The 22,842-nt window shown below is 33.7% G+C and overlaps 1 protein-coding gene across 1 annotated transcript in view; it reads right to left on the bottom strand.

Moving 5' to 3' along the window:
- The window catches only part of LOC140443867 (organic cation transporter protein-like), a 122,532-nt gene extending 114,924 nt beyond the window's left edge, over positions 1 to 7,608 (bottom strand). Inside the window, exon 1 of the mRNA XM_072535360.1 lies at positions 7,419 to 7,608. Within this exon, the coding sequence (XP_072391461.1) occupies positions 7,419 to 7,467 (49 nt within the window). The 5' untranslated portion in view covers positions 7,468 to 7,608. The remainder of the gene's footprint in view (positions 1 to 7,418) is intronic.
- Between the last annotated feature and the right edge of the window lie 15,234 nt (positions 7,609 to 22,842).

The raw sequence follows: 22,842 nt of genomic DNA, 5'->3' as shown, positions 1-22,842 counted from the left end.
TTACCAAATATATGCAGACAAGCAAAAGCTAAGGTAAAAATTTATGAAAACACTCCAGAATCTTCCAATACTAAAGGCGACCGACAAGGAGACGCAATATAACCAAAGCTCTTCGCAGCAACTCTAAAATATATTCAGCAAAATGAAGTGACACAATAAAGATCTATCCATTGATGGAGAATGCCTAAATCATCTAAGATTTTTAGACGGCATCGTGCTAGCAATTGGTTGTAGCAATGAAGTTGACCTAAAAATGAACTTGACAAAAACAAAAGCCATGTGCAACGAGCCAATCAATGTCCAAGATGTAATAATAAACAACACTGCACTTAAGATAGTCGACGAGTATGTATATCTGAGACAATTAATACATAAATCTGGCTCCTTACTCCCAGAAATCAACAGCAGAATGAAACTGGCTTGAGCATCTTTTGGTAAAAATGCAGTTATCTGCATTTTGCAAAAATTTGAAGATTCAGATTTGGATAAGGAATTAAAAATGCAATCAAAAAATGCATTGAAAAAGCGATTTAAACTTACATTATATAGTTTTATTCTTGGATCCTAATTATAAGAGAAGAAAAAGGTTAGCAAAATAACGAAACCTATCCCTACATAAACTTTGCATATGCGTTATAGTCAGATCATTATCTTTGACAAATTTAAGGATTCATCAGGCAAAGAAGAGATTAATAAGACCTGTCATAACCCCGTATAATACTTTCCTTTGACCTTAACTATATTTTATTCAATGCTTCATTTTAACTTTAGGTTTTTACTTCTTTGCTTTAGATTCATTACTTTGAATTTTCTTTATGAATTAATTTTATTCTCGATTTTAATTAATTTTATTTCATTGTTGACAATTTTTGGTTACAGATCGGAGTTGATTTTTTTTAGTTGCAATTTTTTAAATATTTCTTTAAAAGTTTTTGTTTCTAATTTTAGTGACGTACGATAGATATAGAATCAAACTAAATATTTCGATTAAGTATAATATTCCTCCTCATCCAAAAAATCAATGCGCATATATTATATCTTTATTTGAACTTTGTTACTTTTAAGAAATTGTATAATCTTTGTTTTGTTTTAAACAATTCACTGTATTCATAACTATACGAAGTCAAAATAACGTACTTCTCACTATCTCTAAGCGATATCTCGCTCCATTTGTGTTTTTGTTTTGCGGATGTATTAAAAAATAGTTCATGTGATAAGAATAAAACTGAATCATTATACTTTCGACACCGAGACAGGTTCGTGGAAATAATAAGTTGTATATTAAAATCAGGGCCGTTTCTAGGGTATCTGCCGCCCGGGTGCGAGAGTAATTTGGCCCGCGTTTTGTAAAAGAAAAAGTGAAAATAATTTTACGTTAAAACAAACAAAATTGTAAGAAGCATACATGTTATTTAATATGATATAATTTTACAACTTATTTTTAATGTTATACCACATCATACAATCTGGCATACCGCAGGGTAGTGCTCTGTGCTCATTTCTGTATCTGATATTTACAGCAGACGTTCCAACCAGCAATGATACCTTCTTAGCTACTTTTGCCGATGACACGGGAATCTTGGCAGTGGATATCGATCCAAATGTTCCATCACACAAGTACAAAACCATTTAGACCAATTACAAAACTGGCCTAAGCGATGAAAGATCAATGTTAATGCCAGCAAATCAGTACAAAATACTTTTACCACAAGAAAATCTACATTTTCACAAGTTTCTATTAATAATACTTCCATTCCCATAAAACCAGTTGTCAAATACTTGGGATTGCATCTGGATGAAAAACTTAGATGAAAAACATACATTAAGACTAAACGGAAACAACTAAATCCCTAACTAAAAAATATGAACTGCCTATTTAACAAAAGGTCTCAGTTATCTCTCGAAAATAAACTGCTTATGTACAAAGATATACGAGGCGTGTTTTTTAAGTAAGTACCGTTTTGGAATTAAAAAAAGACATGCAAAGATATGGCAATAATTTTATTTTTACATGAAAGCCTGTACCTTAATCTACTTTTCTACATAATTTCCGTGAATATTGAGGCACTTGTCATAACGTGGCACCAGTTTTTGAATAGCCTCCTGATAAAATTCTACCGCCTGACTTGTTAACCACTGCATCACAAATGTTTTGACTTCGTTATCGTCTTGAAGACGCTGACCGCCCACGTGTTTCTTTAAGTGCTGTAACAAATGGTAGTCGCTGGGCGCCAGATCAGGGCTGTATGGAGGATGATCTAGAGTTTCCCATTTAAATGATTTGATGAGATCTTTGGTCTGATTAGCCACATGTGGACGGGAATTGTCATGCAGCAAAACGATACCCTTACTCAACTTGCCACGTCTTTTGTTCTGGATTAAGACGAAGATTTTTCAATGTCTCACAATAAGACGCTGCATTGATTGTCTCATTACGAGGCAGAAACTCCGCTAGCAATACTCCTTTTCTGTCCCAAAAAACTGTGCACATGATTTTCCGGGCAGAAATTGTTTGCTTAAACTTCACTCTTTTGGGTGATGATGAATGTCGCCATTCCATGGATTGTTGTTTCGATTCTGGTGTGACGTAGGCCACCCCCGTTTCGTCACCAGTAACAATTTGGTCTAAAATATCTTCACCTTCACTGTGGTACCGCTCAAGGAAAGTCAATGCACTGCCTAAACGTTGGGTTTTGTGCAAATCCGTCAACATTTGTGGAACCCAACGTGAACACAATTTCCGGTAATTCAAGTTCTCGGTAACAATGCGATACAAAACCCTACGAGAATACTGAGGAAAGCAGTCGGACAATGATGAAATTGTAAAGCGTCTGTTTTCTCTCACCTTTTCGTCCACTTTCTGCACCAAATTTTCATTAACGACCGAAGGACGCCCACTCCGTTCTTCATCATGCACATTTGTGCGGTCATCTTTAAATGCTCTCACCCATTTCCTTACCATTCCATCACTCATAATGTTTTGTCCGTAAACTTCAACGATCTCACGATTAATATCGATCGGTTTACGCCTTTAGCACTAAGAAATCGTATAACAGCCCGTACTTCACAATCAGCGTGACTCACGATTGCTGGAGGCATCTTAAACACTGGAGTAAACAAGTATACAATGAAGAATCAGACTGTAATGGCGTCAGTGCGTAGACAAGAGATGTAGGTAACCAGCGCTCATGCGCGGAACGTCGACCGTAGCGCTGCGGCGGCGGAATCGCAAAACGGTACTTACTTAAAAAACATGCCTCGTACTTATAGCAGTTTGGGCATATAGAATAGAACTATAGGGCTGCAGTAAACCTTCAAATACGAAGATACTTCAAACATTTCAATCCAAAATACTCTGTATGATAAGTAAAGCTCCATGGTATGTATCCAACCAAACACTTCACAATGATCTATACATCCCACTACTTAAGAGCGTAATAAAGAATCATTCAATAAAATATAAAAATCACACCACTGATCACAACAACGAACTGACTTTGATAGTCTTACCTCGAAAATTCACGAGCAACAAATAATACCAATCGCAGAGTCCTTATTTATTCTTTAAACAATTAAAAAAAACCAATATATCCAACATGTTATGGGACAAATAGACAAAAATTAGAAATGTTTGGAAAGGTTTTTAAAATCCCAGCCTATTGTGACGTCAGAGCTTGGGTGGTCCATTATAGGGACCAACCCTAACTATAGGACTCGTATTGTTTATTAAATTGTCCTAAAGGGCGACTACGCAAGAAAGTTGTATACTAAAATCACAATCAAGATGCACTAGAAATAAACAAACCAAAACACGTTAAATGTTACAAGGAGCACTCTCAAATAATGATTTACAATGTACCTATATACATTGTATAAATCTCAAATCTTGATTTACAAAGTTTATACATTGTAAATCATGATTCGGGAGTGTTCCTCGTAACATTCAAGTGTCTTTGTTTGTTTATTTCTAGTGCATCTTTATTGTGATTTTAGTAGGTATAATACTTATGTAAAATTCCTATGGTATATATAAAATATAAAACAAATTGTTTCTAGCTGTGATAAATTGAATCAGTATAGCAAACACGTCAAAAAATAAAAGCGAAGGCTATAAAAATTTATACGATGTATTTAAGCATAAAAATAAGAGAACATCAATATTTACACTTAAAAGCAAAACAAGGAACTATTACTAGATCAAGTATGTTCAAGTAAACATATCTACCAAATTCCGTAATTCCCAAAGTTCATTTTAAATGTTTTTTTGAAAATTTCTTTATTTATAAAGTTATTTAAATAAATATTTTTGGATTTTTTAAGAAATAGTTTTAATTAAATTGATTAATCATTGAATATTTTGATTAGATTCGCTTTAACCCCAATTACAAAGTTCTTCAGAATAAAAAAAATATTTTCAGCTATTTTGATAGCTTCAATCATACTTAAATAATGCCGTCCAAAGTCTCTTAAAAGAATAAAAAAATCTGTTTATTACACTATTACGGCCGGTTTTCACGCTACGTCTTATTGTACGTTTTGTTGGATAGGACAAATACTATACAATAAAATGTGGCATGTAAACAGCAAAACGTACCTCTTGTCGAATCGAAATGAAATCCAAGGTCAGATCGTAGAAATGATGGGAGAAGCATAGTTTTGCGAGAACTGATAGGATAAACGATAAAACGTTACGTGAAAATACATGTTCAGACTAGTCGTCCGATCTTGACTTATTTGACGACTAGTTCCACTGCAGTTCGTTTCATTTTTCCCAAAAAAAGCCTAATAATGTCAGATTTGCGACAATGCACCCACGATTTTCTCGGGGAATTTATTGAATTGTATTAAAGTTTTTAAGTAGTTATGTTTTAAAACCAAGTAGATTGCATTACAGGTTTCAGGAATTATTTGGCTTAACGCTGGTTTGGATATTATGATTGTGAACTCCAAGTCCTTGACGCTGCGTCCTGTTGTAAGATATCTAAGAGTTGCTGTGAGTCTTTCATGGGGTGTAATGGCTTTTCTCATGAGGTGTCTTATTTCAATATGTATGGTGTTACCAACTCTAGCAATTGACAATAGGCTGAGGTGTCCATTCGCAAATAATTGCACCAGTCATCTGGTTCGCCTCTTTTAGTAATTTAGACGTGGGAATACTGGCTTCTTTTTAGAAGCCCACTCTCTTGACCATCTTGTCTTTTCCCTCTTCGTCCCCTTTTGCCTCAGTCGTAGTATCTTTATAGTTGAGAAAATCAAAGAAAGCAGCCGTGTTTCCTCCATAATAAAAAAAAACACTAAACAAACTTCACACAACTCAAGACTCTGAATTAGAAATGAGGTAGAAAACAGAAGGAAAAACGTAGTGTGTATACACTGGACAAAACGTACATTTTGTCGTACGTTTTATATGACCCACAAAACGTACAATAAGACGTAGTGTGAAAACGGGCCTTTAGGTACACTAGCCCAAGATAGCGAAGAGCCGCAAAGTGCACTAATAAAAAAAAGAAATCGAAGAAGGTAATGCACGTCTTTAGCAAATTCAGAACATTGTTGCCAAGTCTTGAAAGACAGTTTGTTAACCAAAGAACGTAGAGGCATATATGGGTCTATATTCTTTGTTATAACTATGGAGACACTATAAATCAGGAGAAGGATCGATATTGGACGACCTTGAAATTTTTGTACACTATTTAATATTATATATATAATATTGACATTAATTATCAACAACAACAAAATGACGTACGAAGAAAATGGTTCTAATGGCTTTAAAAGTAATATAGTCCAGGTTATATACAGGGTGTTTCAAAAAGGTATGTCATAAATTAAATCACGCATTCCGGGAACAAAAATAAATTCATTAAATCCAACAGCCCTTTGAAGTTACAAAATAAAAATTGTTTTTTTGTATTATCTCCTAAACTACTTGACATATTGTAATAAAAATGGATACGTTAATTTCTTGTTCTGAAAGCATTGTTCATACAAAAGAAACAGCAAAATCTAAGCGCACAGAAAAATTTTAAGGGGGGTGTGCAGCCCTAAATCCCCCCAAACTTTTGAGTACGTTCAAATCAAATGAATTTTGTGGCATGTGTAGAGTAATAATTTATGAATATTTGAAATCAACAGTAATATCTCTTGTAAAACCAAACTAAAAGGTGTTTATCGGTACATCTCCATAATCAATTAAATCGAGATCCGTTTATTTGATAGTAAGGGGACGCAGTGCTACTCGTGTCAAGCTCACAATAATTACATTAAAAAAACTACGGAAGCTGATTTTACATCTTTCCACGAAGAAATGGATACGCATACTGCTTTTCACGCTTATAAAATTGCAATTGGATCAAGGATTTTAATTAGAGCTTTGGATACTGATGTTTTGATGATTTTACTGGAAAATAAATGCACAAAATTTCACAATACGCAATCGGACAAGCCTCTTTAGCACCTAAAAAGTCAGATAACGAACACCTTGATTGCATCAACTGCATCGATTTAGCTCTGAAATTGGGTTCAAAATTATATCAAAGTTTACGTACGTTCCACGCGTATATGTAGAGGTTGCGATTACACAGCAGCATTTCATAATAAAGGAAAAATTAGACCATTCAAAATATTTTCTCAGAATGAAAGGTATCAAACAGGTTTTACAACGTTAACTGATGAAGCCGACATATTCATTGATGAAAAAATGAATGTCGTTGAAGAGTTTAATGCAAAAATGTATGCCGTGAATAACTGCAACAAAGAAAATTATGCAAGAAATCGAATTTTTATGAAAACTTATGCTGCGAAAGGAGACAACGAAAATTATTTGAAAAAAAAATAATTCCATGTGGCTTAATGCGACTGAGTCGGAATGTACAAAACTACAGCCTAAAAAGTGTGGTTGGCATTTAGATGATTATCTAAAACCAACAGGATTTTTTGGGACCAAACGCCTTTGAAAGTGCAAGACATTCTCGAAATAACGGAAGATGGTGGCGAATGCAGCGAAGGCAATAATGAAAATTTTAGTTCCGATGAATCAGAAGTAGAAAAAAAATCACTAATTGAAATCAATGTTTTACAAATGAAATATTTATATTTATGGTTTAGAATAATAAAATTTTTATAATGAATAAAATATATTTAAAGTCATTTTTTAATTATTAATTAATTATAGTCTGGACAAAATTATATCGAACACCTCTTGTTTTTTATTGTTATGGTATCTTATATATGTTAATTTTTAACATACTAAATTACCTATCAAATAATTTTTATCCATTAAACAGATCGCTAAAGGTCATTCTGATATCGGATCTTAGACTAAAACTAAAACACCATAAAATTTGCTAATGAATAATTAAACATCAAAAACAGAATCTATTAAAATTGTGTTATAAAAGAAGAAAATGTTGGCTTACCGGGTTGCAGTAAACCAGATGCTTCATTAAGTTTTTCTTCTGTCTCCATGTTTTACTACAGAAAATGGTGGTACGAAATTTGAACTGCAACTGCTTTAAACGAATGTGATTCCTTCACCCATAAAAAAATTATCTATATCTTCGTTTGTATGTGTATTACATAGGACTTACCATAATAATATTATCTCACTTAAAATAGCAAAACATGTTCAACGACAATCATTAAATAAATATCAGATTAATAGTTACTGAATGATCCTAAAAAGCAAGGTATACGTTCACCAAAAAATGTGTAAGTAAACTTACCTTATCAATTACGGTAGTGTCTAGACCACAATTAAATAATAATCGAAGTATTAGTTATATACAGGGTGTTTCCGAAATAATAGCAATAATCTTTTTCTGGGCGATTAGTTGTTTGAATTCCTGCAAATGTAGATATACCGAATTTTCATTTTGAGCTTCATTAAATTTAAAGTTCATTCGTTTAGCAAATTCCCATCTGTAAACATGAGCACGTGTTGATATTCGCCGTCTCATTCGCCAAGAGGCTATTAAATATAATTTATTGCCTTAAGCCAGACAGATTCTCATGTTACAGATCCAAATTTGCCAGCATGTTTAAATTCAAATTGTATCGTGTTGATTTTTAAGTTAATATATTGTGTTATATTTATGTAATAGTTATTGTTAAGTTATTTACTGATCGTGTTATTTTTTAGAGTTTAGTTTAATTGTGATTTAATGATTAAATTTTAAGAAATTCTTACATTAATAATTTCAAAAGTAAATATTTTAAAAAATCATATGATACACATTAGTACGACCCTGTTTGGCTTTCACGTGCTTTTGTTGATAATTGGGAATATGTATAGTGAATGAAGTTTAATTATCATATTTCTACTATCAGAGCTACATGTAGATGCTATCGGTGCTGTCTCACCTAAATGTTTATAACTCTCCCCAAAGACAGATTTTAGACATGTTCCATGTGTAAAATCTGCGCAAACCCCAAAGTACCAACATTACTGCCAAACTCTCCAAATCAAATTAAAGAAAGTATGTATTTCACTGTAGCCACATTGCGCAATCTCTAAATTTTTGTCGAAACTCAATAGGGTATTAAGAATCATGACATTATATACAAAATTATGAGACGAAACAACAGTGTTCTTTAAATATAAAGAATACAAAAACAACAGAAAACAAAATTTATTTGATTAAAAAATTTAACTTTCTTCTTAACAGCACATAATGGATGTGGTGATCTACATTCTGCATTTCAATGTACTGATGAGAAGTTGTGGGATTTTGTTTTTCATGAGTCGCCAGCTCAGTCATGGATTTGTCTACGTCTAACAATTTTAAATTGTAAGCAATAAAAGTTACCTTACCAGCCCATTCAGCAGTAACCGGTTTCTTTTAGAGCAGTGGACAAAACCATAAGTACTGAAACTTCTTTCAGTCGCTGCTCTTTAGAAAGGCATGCTTAATATATCCACTGCTATTTTGGTTAATTTTGTTCCGAAACATATACCTTTCCACCATATGATTGGGTTTAGTTTTTATATTGATTTTACAACATATGGTTTTCCAAAAAACCCATCCTTAGACCGATAAAGCGCCAAATCTGCCATTATTTCAGCTGAGTCATCACAATATTTTAAGTAGCTAAATTATCTATAAACTCAGTTCCCTCAACGGGTTCTTCTCTGCTTAAATGAACACCATTAAACTTAGGATCCAATATATTCGCTGCCAAATGAATTTATAATTTTAATACCCTTATCTACCCAAAATACGTACTCATCCAAAATTAAATTTATAACTCGTTTACTGAGAACATCTTCAACACTCTCACAAACCGCCAAAAATTTTAAAGTATACTTTGTATTAAGAAGACTCTTTAAGCTATAAATAATTGATCCCCAACGAGTTTTAACTAGCAGTTTTAAAATAAGTGCTACCTTTGTTTCGCTTTTTTCAAGCTGAATTCTTTTAAAAGTGGCTGACAAAATGTGAGAGTTGTTGATCTCTTTAATGATAGCTTTAATTTCTTCTTCTAAAGAAGCCATTGTGTTTGTTTTAGAAATATCACCAATCAACAAATTTAAGATGTGAACAATACCCATAAGCAGATATATGTTTGTACTTCTCATAAATTAGGTTCCTAGTCTTAACCGTGATACTAGCATTATCAGTCACTACAGCTTGAAATTTTTGGGGTCCTATTTCTTCTAAAACTTCACATATTTTTTCAGCTGTATGTCGATTAGTGTCTATAGACAAAGTTTGATACAAAAAAACAGAAGATGGAGTAAATAATAAATTTTAGTATCGGCTCATTCCTTCGGTTACTCCAACCATCTAGCTACAATCCAAGAACAGTAGATTCAACAATCTTCACTTTAATATTTCTATCGACACTTTCATGCTCTGCATCTAGCAACTTGTTTGAAAGTAAATACCGTGTTGGCATTTTAAAAGAAGGTCTTAATTGTTTGAAAAACAATTGCCAGTGTTTATTTTCCACAATTGCAAATAGAATCAAGAAAACTAGGCAGCGTGGACTGTGTGGATATGAAGCTGGAGACACTAACAGTACTCCTAGTGTCTATATCATCACATTGCTTATCTGTAAACAAAAAATACATTTTTTAATCAATAAAATCCGGACATCCGTTTTATAAAACAGTCTATAAAATCTACGCTCCAGTCTAGAATATTGTACGTTTTATAGGGTTATTTGTTATATTTACCCACTTTTGGAACACTATAAAACAACAAGTCATTCAAGGTCTAGTTAATTACAAAATAATCTTACTCAATCTTTTAATTTAAAGTAAAATATGAAAATAAAATAATATAATGGCGTCCCATTTAAAATAATAGTATTTTTAGTTTATCTCATTTTCAGCAATACACTGTATAAATGAATAAACATAAAAAGATGACAAAAAAAGTTCAGTAAAAATATTATTAACTGCCAAACCCTTCAACAAAAAAATATAAATTTGTTTTTAGTTGCAATTTTTATTTTATATCTTCTTCTTCCTATGCCGTCCCCATTAACGGAGGTTGGCGACCACATTTTTAAAGGCTTCTCTATCTTTTGCAACGTGGAATAATTCGTCTACAGTCATGTTTGTCCAGTCTCGAATATTTCGCAGCCATGACTTCCCCTTTCTACCTATTCCCTTTTTGCCATCGACTCTACCCTGCATGATGACCTGCAGAAGACTATATTTATTATTTCTTAGTATGTGTCCAAGGTATGCAGTCTTGCGTACTTTTATCGTTCTCAACAATTTTTTGTCTCGACCCATTCTTCTCAGCACTTCCTCATTGGTGACCCTGGCAGTCCATGGGATTCTCAACATTCTCCGGTATATCCAAAGTTCAAAGGCTTCAATCTTTTTAACTATTTGCGCTTTTAGTGTCCATGTTTCTACCCCGTACAATAGTTGCGACCAGACGTAACATTCAACAAACCTCAGTCTCAGCGCAATATTCAGATTTTTGTCACAGAACAATTGTTTGAATTTTAAGAACGCTGCCCTTGCCATTTCTATTCGTACCCGGATCTCTTGGTCTGGATCTAATTCTGTGTTGATGTAAGCTCCCAGATATTTATATTTTGTCACTCTCTCTATTTGCTGTCCACCAAGAGTTAGTTGTTCATTATTTATTGGACTCCTTGATACTAGCATAAATTTGGTCTTATCTGTGTTGATGTCAAGTCCCATTTGAATGCATTCACTATTTATTGCATCTAGTAAAGTTTGTAGATCTTCTATACTCTCAGCCATAATTACCGTGTCATCTGCAAATCTCATGGTGTTTATGATTTCTCCACCAATTCTTATTCCCTCTTTTCTTTCCCATAAGGCTTTTCTGAATATGACCTGTGAGTACACGTTGAAAAGCGTCGGAGACAAGACGCATCCTTGCCTAACCCCTCTCGCAATCGGTATATTATTTGTTTCTATATCGTTCACCTTTACTACTGCTTTCTGGTTCCAGTATATAGCCTTAATAAACTCAATGTCTTTTTTGTCTAAATTGATGTTTTTTAATTCATTTATTAACTTCATATGCTGCACTCGGTCAAAGGCCTTCCTAAAGTCTATGAAGCATACATATGCACTCTTGTTATATTCCCGACATTTCTGCAAGAGTACCGTCAACGCAAATAATGCCTCTCCTGTACCCATGCCTCCTCTGAAGCCAAACTGAGTTTCATCTATCTGCTCCTCACATTTCTTATAAATTCGGTTTTGAACAATTTTCAAGAGAATCTTTAAAGGGTGGCACATTAGGCTTATCAATCTATAGTCATTACATGATTTGGGATTGTTGTTTTTTGGTAGAGGTAAAAATATCGATTTAAGCCATTCTTCCGGGATGTTGCCCTCTACATATATGTGGTTGAGAATTCGGGTGAGTCTCTTTATATTACCGTCATCTAAGGCTTTTAACAGTTCAACTGGAATTTGATCAGGACCCGGTGCTTTTCCTTGTTTTGCATTCTGTAGGGCATTCTTTACTTCTGAGGGTAAAATTTGTAGGTATTGTTTTTCTTCACCTATATCTTGTTCATTTTCTCTCTCGTCATGGAAAAGATGGATTATATATTGTTCCCATACTTCCTTTATTTTGCTCTCTTCAGTAAGTATTTCTCCATTATTATGTCTTGTTATGAGTGTTCTTCTTTGTCTGGTGTTGCCTGTAAGTTCTTTCATTTTTTTATGTAAGTTTGAGGTGTCATGTTTGTTGCTGAGTTCTTCCAATTCCTGGCATTCTTTGTTCATCCATTCCTCCTTAGCCTTTTTGATTTCATATTTGATTTTATTCTTGATGGTTTTATATTTATTTTCATCTTATTATTATTCATGTTATTTTATATAGCCATAAGAAACTACCTATAACTACTTTAATTATTTTTAATATTTTTCACTTACTTTCATTGGACGGACCTAACCGTGTTGGTTGAAAAGTAGTTGAACTTTTCTTTTGACCCTTTTCAAATAATTGTCTCGCTCCCACCGGACATTTAACACATTTTACTAAATGTTTTGTCATTCTTTTTGCATTTTTCACGTATTGACTATCACAAAATTTGCAAAAGTACATTGTTTTACCTTGTACACTTTTAATTTTAAAGTAATTCCAAATATTACTTTTAGGTTTTGCAATAAATTTTCGATTCTCCAGCCGGCCAAATCGAAAAAGCATTACATGAGCGAAGCGGCAAGTAGCTGTTTGGACTTTAAGAATAATAACGTTTGGGATTGGGATGCAAAAAATATACTAGGTGAATTGGCAAAAACAATATAAATATTTTACATAAAACAATATAAAAATTTGACCCATGGCCGAGAATATTCTCACCGAGAATTTTCTGGCCGAGAATATTCTCGAGAATATTCTTTTTTTACATCACTAGAAATAATAAAGGCTTAAAAATCAACGCAAAGAAAGCAAAATGGATGGCGAAAAAATTAATATCGAAGACTCACTACTTACTAAAATTAGATAAGAAAATCCTGGAAAGGGCGGAACACTTTAGATATCTGGGTAGTGTGATTGACTGCAGGGTTGAAAGTGACGAGGAACTTTCGACCAGAATAAAACTTGCACGAAAAAGCTTTATTACCTGGAGTTCTTTATTGTGCAGAAGTCTGTCATTGTCCACACGTCTAAAAGTATTGAATATTAATTCTTGATAGCTACGTCTAGTCCACTTTGTTCTATAAGTGTGAAACCTGGACAACAAAAATAAAAAAATCTTAACAAATCAGAAGCGTTCGGGTTGTGATGTTACCGTCGCATGCTTAGAATCCCGTGAACGTGTGTTAGAGACCATGCACAAGGAGCAAGAATTGATCAACATCATTAAAATGAGAAAGGTCCAATACTTTGATCATATAATAAAAGGACCTAAATATCGGTTACTACGGTTGATCATTCAGGGTAAAATCGAAGCAGCTGGGTCGGAAGAAAACAACTGTCCCGACTGCGTATCATTAGACAATGGACAGAACGAATTGTCGAGCCGTATTATCGAACAAATATTACGATTATAATGACAGGATGCTAACTTAACAAATTGGAACCATTCAATGGCAGCTGTTAGATATAAAATTAAATTTTTTGAAAGAATCTGCAATAGTTCTTTGTAATTTTTATTTGTAATTTTATCTGTTTAATTATAATTATTTATTTTTATATAGTTTTTCATGTCCCAGGTACCTGGGACATGAAATTATGATTGGCAGGGATAACCAGACTCATGAACTGAAGAGAAGAATCGGCCTTGGGTGGGCAGCATTTGGAAAACTGAGAGAAACTTTTAAAAGTGAGCTGCCCACATGCCTAAAGAGAAAGGTATTTGATCAGTGCGTCCTCCCAGTCTTGACGTACGGAGCAGAAACACTTACCTTAACAAAAGCAGCAGCTACCAAACTGAGAGTCAAGCAGAGAAGAATGGAGCGGTCCATGTTAGGAATAACTCTGCGAGACAGAATAACCAACGAAGACATCAGGAGAAGAACCGGAGTGACTGACATCATCGAGAAGATAGCCAGACTAAAATGGAGATGGGCAGGACACATAGCCAGAATGACAGATGGGCGATGGACAAAGAGGTTATTGGAATGGAGGCCAAGGGAAGACAAGAGAAGCGTCGGTCGACCACCTACAAGATGGACTGACGATTTAAGAAGACTCAATAAAAACTGGATGAGAGCGGCGCAAGATAGACGGGGTTGGAAACATGAGGAAGAGGCCTATGTTCAGCAGTGGACTCTTAAGGCTGGATGATGATATAGTTTTTATTTTAAAATTATTTTAAAACTTTGTCAAATTTGAATACATATGCAAAGCCGGCGATAGCGAGCCTGCAAAAATCTGGTGTTGTACAAACTACGAAAATAGAAAAATTAATTTTTTAAATTTGTTTAAAATTCCAATCATAATACACTAATCTGTGTTTGGTGTTTTTGCATCCCACACACGTAAAATATAGGTACAACGCATACAATTCCTACCGAACAGCGCAGCGTGTAGTAATACAGTTTATTGGTAAATATGTTGTTTCAAAAAACAAACAACTTTGAACTTATTTAAAATGTATGTTCAAATGTGTAAAATTTATCAAGCTGTTTGCTTCGCAAGTTTTAGAAAGCACAGTGGTAAAAAAATTTGAATTCGGTTTCGCCAGGTAGAAATCGTTTGATTTCTCTTTTTGTTTTTAGATGGCGTAGTTACGTCCGTATATAGTTATTTTGATAACTATTGTCTAGGACGGGAAAGATTTTTGTTTTGGTTCAGAGCAGTGGCTATACTGCTCTGAGGAGACCTAAAGAGGTCGAAATACGTATAAGCGGCTGTCGCTGCCCTGTATCAAAACAAAAATCTAATACCGTCATTATGTTTTATTACTTTACTTCGGTTGGAATACCAGAAACTAAATTCATTACGAATTTTGACCATGATGAACGGCATGTGGAATGCAATTTTAGATTCCCTTACCGAGTAATTTATCAAGCTGTTTGCTTCGCAAGTTTTAGGAAGCACGGTGGTAAAAATTTGAATTCGGTTTCGCCAGGTAGAAATCGTTTGATTTCTCTTTTTGTTTTTTTTTAAATGCTTTGTTTTTAATTTAATTTCGTCAAATATCTTTGAAGTTGTTTATGTTTCTTTATATGTTTTTTGTCAGCAGTTTAGAGCGTAACGTAATTATTTGTAAAATAAGGATTTTACATCAAATTTAGTTTATCAGGAGCTTTGTTAATTTAATACTCTTCTTCCTCTGCTTCTTTTTATGTAGACATGACTCTGTCTGTTTTTCAATGTGCCTCCAGTAAGTTGTCGTTCCATTGTTTTCGTGGTCTTCCTCCTGATCGTTTTCCTATTGGGAACCGTCTCTTACCGTCTTTACCACTCTATTTGTTGTCATTCGGCTTATATAATCGTTTCATTCTACTCTTCTATTTCTTACCGAGTTTTTGATGTTCCCACCTTGCATCTACGTCGTATATCTGTACTTCTAGCTCTGTCCCATAGTATCTAACCATAAATTTTTTTAGTGGTTTCATCTCTGCTGTTTCTAACATCCTTTTTGTCCTCTCTGTGTCAGGTCGTGTTTCTGCCGCATATGTCATTATTGGTCTGATGACTGTTTTGTAAATTCTGCCTTTCATTTCTTTCATTTGTTTCATTCAGGCAGCCTGCGCTGTGTTTGCTCTATTCACTTGATCTTCCACTTCAGTTTCGAACTTTTCGTATCTAGATAATGTGATGCCTCTCCGCTAACTCCAAAATTAGGTTAGCAACCTACCAATCGTAAAAACGAATACTGCTCAAAGAAACAATGTACTTACGTATTTGGAATTTATTATTCGATGTGTATTAATACAAAATATTTTGTTTTATTCAGTTTATTGTGCAGCTAAAAGAACATTATCGTGTTGCATTCGATTAACACAATGTAGCGAGATTAAATAAAACGAGCGGTTCTAATTTATATAAATATATTTATTTATAAGTTTACAGCACGAAAATATCTTATCAAATAACTTAACTCATAGAAGGTATGCTTATAATATATAAAAGTCACTATGTACTCGAACATTCTGGAGTAGCCCACCTCTAATTCGTCTCATCGCTTGTCGGGTCGAACTTTCCAGCGGTCGACAGTTCCTGTCGCATCTAGAAGGACAGATCATTCTCGTCCCGGCCTGCAACCGTTATATGGGCTACGTAGAATGCATGTTCGTATAGTATTTATAAAGTCAGTTGAAACATTTCACTCCGACGAGATTTATAAGGGCAGTTCAATATTACATTTACCGGTAATCAAGTTAAAGTATAAATAACACGCGTCAATGTTTCAAACGTATTTGAACAATCCCCGAACAAATCCTACTTCGTAGGAAAGAGATAGAAGAAAGAGAGAATGAAAAATACATTCCATCAAATAAATTTTGGACATTGATATGTTATTCAAAATTACCAATATTTAACAGGCTACTTGAAGGTTCGCTTCCAGCCGCCGGCGATGGTGTACAGATAAGAAACGCTGTTGATTCATGCCAGTGCTGTACAGCTAAAATGTTTATTATTTTACGAAGTATAATAATTGTTTTAAATCATTATACTGTCAATATGGCCTATTGCCATTATATATAAATTATTTTTGTTGCTAAATATGATATGTAAAAAACTTTTTATACACTTATGTACTTTACGACAGTTAAGTAAATTAAAAATGACCTTATTCTGGTCTTCGTTAATCTATATTTGAATATAAAAATAAATGATGCGCCCATGTCTGGTAATATGATATTATTCTTTTAATGTTTGTAGGCAACCAGTTTTTTGGGTGTTTCAACTGACTTTAAAAATACTATAATAATAACATTATATTTGGTAAGTACTTTCTACGCTTATCACATTGCGGTTTCAAATTACTGCAGAAGCATAATATTGCGGTTTTTCGCTCGATTTCATAATGACCACCTAAAGTACACTTTAAATAATGTTTAAAAGCTATTATTTTTATTTAGTTAAATGAAAAAAGATTCAAAAAAGTTATACAGGCGGCAAAATCGAAAATGAAAAGGCGAAAAAGAAGAGATAGCAAAAAACAAGTTGGCACTCTTAGCCAATTTCTTAAAAAGCTAAAAGTGATGTTGATTTACTCAATGAGTCCATAAAACTATAACCGAATTTGATTTACCGAGCATCCACATCCACACAATTTGATGCTGATTATTTTTGATGTAATTTTAACAGACCATAAAATATCTCCAGAATCTAAAGAACATTTAGAGTATATTTTAAAATTGCCAAAAGTTGCCGAAAAAATCAGAGTAGTTTTAATCGAAGAGGGACCTCTTTAAAATAAACTGATCAAATATCAAAAGGACGAAAATTCAACAATATATATTTTAACTGGAAAATGGAGAAACTGTCTTAAGAACACGGTTACCATATTCCCAATGTTCAAATTCTGTTTTCTGCTTTTGTTCGAAGATTTTTGCGACTTCAGAATCTAGTAGTTTTACCGAAGGATTTAAAGATTGGAGACACTTATCGAAAGCCTTACATCGACCCGTAAAAAAACAGAAACCGCATGAAATCCTTTCTAGAATGAAAAAAATTTGAAAAAAGGAGGAAAAGTAAAACTAATATTCATTGTCAAGAGCAAATTATAGCGGATCTGGGGAGGAAACAGAATAAATGTTTTAATAAGATTAATAGAAATAAAACATAAGTTTCGCCAGGTAAGAAATCTTATGATTTCTCTTGTTGATTAATAGAAATATTAAAATTTTTGGGAGGGCAAAATTTGGCTTTTCGTGGATCATCACATAAATTACACGATAGAAATTATGGCAATTTTTTAAAACTAGTCGAATTTTTAGAAAATTTGACTCGATTATTGAGACACATATTTACAGGGTACTTCACACAGAACCCACTACTTAAGTAAAGACACACAAAATGAATTAATGGACATGCTAGGAAATGCACTAAGAAATAAATTATTATCATCTATTCAAGAAAGTAAATATTATCTATCTATATAAAAGCCTAGGATAACAAGTCACACTGTTTGTCCAGTAAAGTAACTACGCCACCTAGGAAAGAAATCTGAACTACAGCGTTTAACATTTCAATCATATTTTGTTCTTGAAATGATACAGTTGATTAATTGCTTATTCATTCTACAAATTAATGATTCAAATATTGTTAATCAGAAATTTTATTACTTCCCAGTAAGTAATTTTTTCGCAAAATTGCTAAGAATATAGGTTACTGTAATTGTAAGGTAAGATCAATGACGTATACTATATATTTATTATATGTCATTGGTTGAGATAAATGTACACTTACTATAACCATAAAATATCATTGAACAAACGTCAACGCTTTACCAAAATAAAATTAAATTAAAACTAAATAATATCAAATAAAATTAAATAGGGGAAGGTGGTACACAGTGAGACAAAAAATGAATTATTAACGATATAATTTTTTTAATCATCGATAAGAACTGACAGCTTCAGCCATAATGATATTTGGTGTTTTATGTACCACTTCCACAAATATAAAGGCCTGTAATTTTAATTCAAAAAAGTTATGTAACTTTAAAAAGAACCTTGCATGACATGTCTCAGTATGTACCACCCCTGGTACACATTGAGACATGTTACTAGTACACGGTGAGATACATGATATATTCCATAGTTCAATAATAAAAATAAAAAAATAGTCAATACAACTTCGTAAAATACTTATATATTTCCCAAGAAAGCATAAGAGCTGATATCTGAAATGAAGGCTAATTAGCGAACGTCTAGATGACCAAAATTTATTTCAAATTTATTGTAAGATGCTGTCAGATCTTATTATTGCGAAACTTTGTTAGATTTGGAAGAACAAATCTGACGTCATCTTTCTCCACGAAAGCAATATCAGGAACAGTGGGAAATACGAAACACGAGGCACCTATTTTGTTGGTTTTGCGCATAAAATTGACCTCTACTTCTGAACTGTTGCACAATACAACAAGTCCCGCGTAAAATATATTTTTGGACTCCTCTTCGAATCTCACTAAAACATAGTCACCTTCTACAGGGTCACGATTGCAGTCAAATGCTTTATCATCCACTGGTCCTATCCAAGAATCATCGTTATCAACACTATCTCCCAAATTAAAAACTGGTTCACTTTCATCCGAAGAACTCTCAATATCCACAACACGTGTAACTGTCTGTTTCATTGTCGAAGAAACCAACCGGTTCCGTTTTGCTTCGAGCGCATCTTTCTCAAGCGTGCTTGTGAAGATCCTACTTTTCTTCTTCTCTCTCGGCTTCCTATTAACTTTTCTTGCCTTGGCTTTGCAACATCTCTAGTGAAATGAAATTTTTATTTTCTTTCGTAGTTCTAGAGGGTAATTCAGGACTTGGGTCTAGAGGAACAGAGTTTACAGCCGATGGTCCTGGAAGGACGTTATTGAAGGACTCCTCTTCTACAAGTCGCTCGCTTAAAACATTTGGATTGAAGGGACATATCCTTGTTTTTTTAAAGCCTGACCGAATGTTTTGAGGTACGAGAGCTTGTACGATATTGTATATTGTGATGGACGCTCCTGGATAATTCAGTAGCCAAGCCTCAGATGCAGCATTATAATATGCCTTGAAAGGCCCAAAGACAGCCATATCTAAGGGCTGGAGTTTGTTGCTACAATATGGGGACAACGTCAAAATATGGACACCTCCTTCTCGAGCCTTCATAATTACTTCCACTGTGACGTGGCTCTCGTGGTTATCAAATATTAGCAGCGACGGATTTTCTTTGGAACTTCTGCTGTATTTGATAAAATGTTCTACTTTTAAAAAAAGTTCTGCTGGCATCCAACCTGAAGGGTTAGCTAGATTCAAGGTACCACGAGGTGCTCCATTAAGCATATGCCCTTTAAAGAATTTACGTGGAAACACCATAACTGGTGGACAGTATGTGCCAAGGGCGGATATTATACAACAGGTGGTAACTAGTACACCATGTTCACCACTAGTGCAGCTATTTACTTGTTTAACGCCTTTTTCAGTCTCAACTTTTTTGGGGTCGTGAGCAGTTTTTGTGCTGGTCCCATCAAGATTAAAAATACGTGAACTCTCAATTAAAATAGTATATTTGAAGATTATCAAAAAACAGCTGAACGTTGTGCCGGTTGAAAGAAGTTAAGCGTGCCAAGCCACATGCCTCAAGTTGTCGTATGCTCTTTTTTCTTTTCATAATTGCACGAAGCCAGTCGATACCGGCCATTATACCTTCTGTCCATGATTTTGGTACCTTCAATGTGTTTACTTTAGCTACATCAAATGCGATGCGTCTTACCGCTACGGTGGTTAGGCCGTACGCCATATTACTGCAAGTTTTAATGTAGTTATACAGAATATCTTCCAGTTCATCTATAAAAATTTTGTTCACCGAATAATTTGGTTGCATAATGATTGGTAAATTTTCAGGATTATTTCTTTTCTTCTGCACATATCTCTGAAGGGTTTGAAATTTGACATCAAATTGTTGCGCGGCTTGTCTTAATGAACATATTGCATCAATAACAGCATTAACATCATTGGACATCTGTTCAGCAGACGTCTTGCCAATTTTGCGTGGAACATTCAGTTTTCTAGGTATCTGCAACAAAAACGGTATTATTATATTCAGGTAATTGTATTAATATTCATTTGTGGTACTCACTGTGTACCTACTGTTGGACCTGAGATCACTAAATAACTGCTTATAGTTTTAGCAAAATATTCCTCTAAATATTGGTTTAAATGTAACTTTATACTATCAAAAACACGTTTTAGTTAAACACATTTACACTATACGCCATATTCATGTAATCTCACGCCATATTTCATGTAATAGCCCTCCTTAAGTAGATTGGCGAAGCAAATGGAAGAAAACTTTATTTAAATTGGTTGTCTTACTGTGTATCGCATCTCACTGTGTACCACCTTCCCTAAAGTTAAATAGAATTAAATTAAATTAAATCAAGTTAAACAGAATTAAACAGAACGTAAAATTAAATAAAATTAAGTTAAATTTAATAAAATTAGGTAAAAGCTATACCTGTAAAAAAGCTGCTATACCGTTTCTACTTCATTTCCGATGTAAAATCTCATAAGAAAATGCTAAGGTTCACTCTGCTCATTTTTTGGGCGTTTTGTGGTGTGGGTTCGTCGGATCGTGACGTATGATACATCATTGGAAAGGAAAGGGGAGAGCGAATATGTTGAGACATAAAAATACATTGCGGTATTGCTAAGAAGGTATTACATCATATCTCCTTTGTTATTGGTCCGATTGGAGCGTGTAATACGTTAAATGAAAGGGAAAGATATCACGAATATACTAAGATAGAAAAAACAAACAATACGACTACTAAAAGGGCATTACACAGTATATTCATTATTAATGAACGTATAGCGACATACGGGATATCAAAGGGCACTATAGATAAAAATAGATTTACTATAAAACAAATTTTGATTTATTGACTTAAAGAAGGCCTCTGGCTGTATACAAAATAAATAACTGATCGAATCCTAACATGCGACATATCACATGAAAGGGGCGGATATAACGAATATATTTAGATAGAAAAAACGAACAAGGCAACTACAAACTTTAACCGCTACTTCTTCAAAAAAAATATTATAATTTTGGTTTGTTTTTAGTAATTTGCTGGTATAACTATGTATTATGTTCTATTAGGATTGAAATAATTCTAAAAGATACCTTTAGGAAATAATAAAATGTTAATAAAAAATCAAAATTAGACAGTTTACATAATAGTCGCCTAATATTGGATAGGGTATCTGAGATTAGGGAAACGCATATTTTATGTACATGTACAGTGTAAACAATTCATTTGTTATTTTGGTAATCACAAAATATAACTTTTATTTCAGTTAATGTTACTTATTATCCTAAAAGGTACAAAAATAATTAATACAAGGTAAATAGTGACTATTCATTCATACAAAATTCGCAAATGACATTATTGTTGCCTTAAGCTCGACAGCAAGCTTCATGACACCATTTGTAGCATTTACAGCAGCATAGCTATTGTTGCCCATCTTTGTCGGAAGAAAAAAATTCAAAGCAGTAGATATATTCCTCCTCCTCTTCCTAATCCAGTCATCTTCAGAATCAACAAATTGCATTTCTTGCTCAGACTCTGATGAATCCGAAGAAACGACTTCTGTTTTCCTTTTATTTTTGGATTTCATTATTTGCTTGAGTTTTTTGCGTAAATTGATTCCGGCGTTTTCTTTCGTTTCTTTTTTATTCTCCGCATGCATTAGAGTCAAAGTTTAACATTTCCTTAACACCACTTGCAGTAAATTAAAACAGCTGCGCCAGAGTTCTTTCGTTTCATTCCTAATGGACCAGGTAAAACATGTAAAGGCTTTAGGTGAGTTGGTTTTCCAAAGTTGCTTATTTTATCAACCTTGGTAGGTATTTCGCCAGGTTGTACAGAAACGTCTTGTAGAATGATAATTTGTTTTGGTCTATTTGATAATTTTCTCAATGCTATTTGGAGATTTATTTTCATTGTTATTGTTGTCATCAACAAGGGAAGTTTCTAACTTGTCATGGATTGCAAAATCTTGGTCACGAAACAAATCTCTTTCAAATGGCATAATGCCCATTTACGAAAAATATGCAAAGCAATTTCCACTGATGCTGTCCTTGAATATGCTTTTCCAAACAAATCCGAAATCTGGTACCGGGAAACCGTTCTTCCAGGATTATTTCTTAACCAGTTTTGATTTGTTGGCAATAATTATGTCTTTAAAGGTTTTTTGCTATTAAGCCCAACGTAGTGATCCTGCAG

This window comes from Diabrotica undecimpunctata, chromosome 6 (genome assembly GCF_040954645.1).
Source record: "Diabrotica undecimpunctata isolate CICGRU chromosome 6, icDiaUnde3, whole genome shotgun sequence".
NCBI classification, from domain to species: Eukaryota; Metazoa; Arthropoda; class Insecta; order Coleoptera; family Chrysomelidae; genus Diabrotica; species Diabrotica undecimpunctata.
Note: the sequence above shows the minus strand (reverse complement) of the source record. Positions and strands in the feature narration are given on the sequence as shown.